Below are 4226 nucleotides of genomic sequence, written 5' to 3'. Positions count from 1 at the left end.
TCTTTCTGTGTCTCACCGCCCGACCTCGCACTCTCCTGTCTCTCGCTCAGACCTCTCCCCTCTCTCTCTGACTCTCTGTTGCTATTCGCTCTCTCTTGTACTGGTTGTGAAGGCGGGATACTGTTATTTAGCGTGATGTGGAAACACTGTTGGAAGTGCAAGACGGATAATGTCTCTGTTTCTCTCTCTGGTGCAATACATGAAGGTGTGGCACTGTTACTGAGCGTATTATGGAGACACTGATACAAAGTGTAAAACTGATACTGTATCTGTCTGTGTCTGGGCGACCAACATCCTCAAGGTTGTGGCCGATGGCAAGGATCGCAGAGGAATGTCCCTGGCCACGATAAAGAAGGCTCTGGCGGCCAAAGGTGTGGATGTGGAGAAGCGCGGGTCCCAGATCATATTCAGTATTAAGAAGAATGTGATGAATGGCTCCCTGAAGCAGATCAAGGGCACGGGCGCCTCGGGCTCCTTCAAAATCGCTAAGACGGATCCCCAGGAGAAAGTGGGAAAGAAGGTGAAGAAGCCAGCAGCCAAGAAAGCAGCAGCCAAGAAATCTCCAGCAAAGAAAGCAGCAGCCAAGAAATCTCCAGCAAAGAAAGCAGCAGCTAAGAAAACGAGCACCAAGAAGGCACCAACAGCAAAAAAGACAGCGAAAGGGCCGGCTGGGAAGAAGGCGGCGGTGAAGAAGCCCAAGAGTCCCAAGAAAGTGAAGGCGGCCAAAAAGGTGGAGAACCAGAGGGTCAAGGCCACGTCCAAATCAGCAAAGGTCAAGAAAGCAGCGCCCAAAAAGTAAATAAAAAGGCAACTTCTAAACATTTAAACCCAAAGGCTCTTCTCAGAGCCACCCACGCCTCTCAGAAAAGAGCTGATCCCGGAATCAAATAATCCCTGTCCCGGGCTCAGATTCCAGATAGAAATAATTGAAAATGACCCCGGGATCCCTCGTGACTCGTTGCCATTGGCTGCACCCGCCCCTACCCCAGTGTCTGCACCCACCCTTCCCCCAGTGTCTGCACCCACCCCTCCCCCAGTGTCTGCACCCACCCCTCCCCCAGTGCCTCAGTGCCAACACACACCCCTCCCCCAGTGTCTGCACCCACCCCTCCCCCAGTGTCTGCACCCACCCCTCCCCCAGTGCCTACAATAAAACACAGAGAATGGAATGTCCGGACCGGGCCTCACTGTAACTGGGGTTTGAGTCCGGCTCCAGTCTCAGTTCCTGGTCATTGTCATTTCACAGATTCAGGGGGAAGAGTCTCTGTGAGACGATGGGACTGGCGGCGATATCTCGCCTCACAACTCAAACCCCAAACTTCAGATTCTCAAAATCAGCTGGAATAAGGTGTTTGTAAAGTGCTGAACCGGTCTGTGAGAGGAGATGGAATAAGGTCTGAGATTGACAGGGAACGGACTATATAGGCGGGAATATTCCTGATTGTTAATTGTACCAGGACCTTATTTAAAAGCTTCTGGTCCCTGGAAGCCTTGAATATGAATTCCGAGTCTGTAAGGGTTCGTGCGGAGCGCTGTGTATCGGTTGTATTGTGGAGAAAACAATTTGAAATTGGCGGTTGTAGCAAGCTGGAGGTGGAGCTGGAAGATCAGAGGCGGCGCTCTGCTCTGTCTCTCAATCTTGATTCTGTCTCCTCCCCTGCCGCGCTCTCTGTTTAACCTCTCACTCTGTCTCCTCCCCTTCCCGCCTCTCTCACTCTGCGCTTTCTCAGTCAGGTCGGGGCCGGCTCTATAAAAAAGGAGCCAGGAGCAGTTGGTTCCTCATTCAGCGACAGTTTGAGTGAAGAATCATCATGTCTGGACGAGGAAAAGGAGGCAAAGGACTGGGCAAAGGCGGAGCCAAGCGGCACCGTAAAGTGCTCCGTGATAACATCCAGGGCATCACCAAACCCGCCATCCGCCGCCTGGCTCGCCGTGGCGGTGTCAAGCGGATCTCGGGCCTGATCTACGAGGAGACCCGTGGGGTGTTGAAGGTTTTCCTGGAGAATGTCATCAGGGACGCCGTCACCTACACCGAGCACGCCAAGCGCAAGACGGTCACTGCCATGGATGTGGTGTACGCTCTCAAACGCCAGGGCCGCACTCTCTATGGATTCGGCGGCTGAACAACTCCACCCTTTCCATCCAGCACAACACAAAGGCTCTTTTAAGAGCCACCCACCGCCTCACAAAGACAGCAATGACTTGGGGATGGTTCTGTGGACAATTTGGGTGGGAAATTATTTGAGTTATTTATTTAATGGAAAGTAACACGCCGAGTTATGTAGCGCCTTACACGGCCATCGGACTTCTCAAAGCCAATAAAGTACTTTTGCAGTGCAGTCGCTGTAGGAATATGGGAACTATTAAATATTTTAGAACAATAGTTTAATATGAGATTAGAAACTCCGGGTGTCCCGGTCACAATCAGCGGGCGGGATTACAGTCTCCCCTCACAGATAATCCTGTTATGTTGTGAGCTTTGTGTGTGACAATTGATGAAACGGGACGGCACTGGCGGGATGGATGCGGGACTTTGTGTTTACAGGATGCAGTGACCGGGGAATTATTCCCGCCCGCTACAGACCCATCATTAATGGGACAGAATTCAAACCGGAATGTTAAAGAGAATGGGATTGGTGATTTATAATGGGGCACCATCGAGGTTATAAAGAGCCGGAATCTTAAATTGCTGGTGGGAAATTCGAGTTTCTTTAATCCCTGTTCCTTGAGACTCTGAAATTGGCGGGCTGTTTGAAATTGACGAACTGTCAGTTTCATTTCAGTCAATCATGGCCCAGTAATCCCCGCCCTTCCCTTTCGCTCTCGGTGATTGGTTGAAACATGATTGGCCGTCGGGCTGTGACCAATCACAGCCCAGGGGCGGGCCCTGATAGACACTTTAAAAGGACCATTCCCAGTCCGTGTGTCCCAGATTGTGCTGAGATCTGTTCAGAAAATGGCCAGGACCAAGCAGACAGCGCGCAAATCGACCGGAGGGAAGGCTCCTCGCAAACAGCTGGCGACCAAAGCGGCCCGGAAGAGCGCTCCGGCCACGGGCGGAGTGAAGAAGCCTCATCGCTACAGACCCGGCACCGTGGCTCTGAGGGAGATCCGCCGCTACCAGAAATCCACCGAGCTGCTCATCCGCAAGCTGCCCTTCCAGCGCCTGGTGCGGGAGATCGCTCAGGACTTCAAGACCGACCTGCGCTTCCAGAGCTCGGCCGTCATGGCCCTGCAGGAGGCCAGCGAGGCTTACCTGGTGGGGCTCTTTGAGGATACCAACCTATGCGCCATCCATGCCAAGCGAGTCACCATCATGCCCAAAGATATCCAGCTGGCCCGCCGCATCCGCGGGGAGCGCGCCTAGACGACTCCTGCCCGGGCTCCAAGCTTTCGCACCAAGTGCAACAACGGCTCTTTTCAGAGCCATCAAATCAGCAAAGGAAAGGGCTGCGACCGGCTCCACGCAAACTGTCCCGTGTACACACCGTACACGTCTTGTAGTGTTACTATAACTGGGGCTTTATGCAGTGCAGGCGGTGATTATCTGATGGTGCGGCTTTGATCCATGTATAGATGCGAGTCAGATGCCCAGTATACCGACTACACCCGCCCAATGTGGGTCGCTAACTGAGTGGGAGATGTGATAGTGAATTGATCCCACTGCACATACCGGGACAGATTCCAGAGAGGGGACGAGCTGTCTGCAATCTGTATCTCACCTTTAACCCAGCTCTTAATGCGGGCACAGGTCGGATACTATTTGGGATATTTTAAATTAGCCTTGAGCTGGAATTCCATCCTTCTGTACGCAAATTTAAAAAAAGGATAAAAGTCCTCATTGATTAATGTGTTCAGAATGCATATATTTCTCCCTAGGGAATTATTGCCCGTATAAAAGTCAGTGAGCCCATCAACCGCTCATTCCTTTATACTCGGCTCTTATCCGCTTCACATTCGGCTGTCCCAACATGTTCAATGACTAGCGGTCTGACGTTCAGCTTCCGTCTATTTTGTATAAAATTAGATCAGGGACAATTGTGATCCACAGAACAGAAAGCAGCCCTTTCACAGATAGTGTGGGTGGCTCTGAAAAGAGCCTTTGGGTTATTACATTAAATCCTGTCCGCTTTACTTGCTCTTGTAAAGACACTGTATCTGTCACTGTCTGGTAGTGTGTCAGAGTGGGATTGACTGGGAGTATAGTAAAGACACTATCTGTCACA

The 4226-nt window shown here is 51.6% G+C and overlaps 3 protein-coding genes across 3 annotated transcripts; all 3 read left to right on the top strand.

Annotated features, from left to right (window-relative positions):
* The first annotated feature begins 331 nt into the window (after positions 1 to 331).
* LOC139248131 (histone H1-like) lies at positions 332 to 799 on the top strand. The gene has a single exon (XM_070871880.1). The coding sequence runs from the start codon at positions 332 to 334 to the stop codon at positions 797 to 799; it is 468 nt and encodes a 155-aa protein (XP_070727981.1).
* A 1012-nt stretch (positions 800 to 1811) lies between these two features.
* LOC139248209 (histone H4) lies at positions 1812 to 2223 on the top strand. The gene has a single exon (XM_070871964.1). It carries the CDS (start codon positions 1812 to 1814, stop codon positions 2121 to 2123), a length of 312 nt encoding a protein of 103 aa, XP_070728065.1. The 3' UTR covers positions 2124 to 2223.
* A 733-nt stretch (positions 2224 to 2956) lies between these two features.
* On the top strand, positions 2957 to 3367 carry LOC139248208 (histone H3). Its single transcript, XM_070871963.1, has one exon. It carries the CDS (start codon positions 2957 to 2959, stop codon positions 3365 to 3367), a length of 411 nt encoding a protein of 136 aa, XP_070728064.1.
* The last annotated feature ends 859 nt before the right edge of the window (positions 3368 to 4226 follow it).

This window comes from Pristiophorus japonicus, unplaced genomic scaffold, assembly GCF_044704955.1.
Source record: "Pristiophorus japonicus isolate sPriJap1 unplaced genomic scaffold, sPriJap1.hap1 HAP1_SCAFFOLD_29, whole genome shotgun sequence".
Taxonomy (NCBI): Eukaryota; Metazoa; Chordata; class Chondrichthyes; family Pristiophoridae; genus Pristiophorus; species Pristiophorus japonicus.
This window is presented reverse-complemented; position numbering and strand designations above follow the sequence as displayed.

Bases quoted from the DNA above. Each gene is read 5' to 3' on its own strand.
- LOC139248131 (XM_070871880.1), top strand. From the start codon at position 332: ATGTCCCTGGCCACGATAAAGAAGGCTCTGGCGGCCAAAGGTGTGGAT.
- LOC139248208 (XM_070871963.1), top strand. From the start codon at position 2,957: ATGGCCAGGACCAAGCAGACAGCGCGCAAATCGACCGGAGGGAAGGCT.
- LOC139248209 (XM_070871964.1), top strand. From the start codon at position 1,812: ATGTCTGGACGAGGAAAAGGAGGCAAAGGACTGGGCAAAGGCGGAGCC.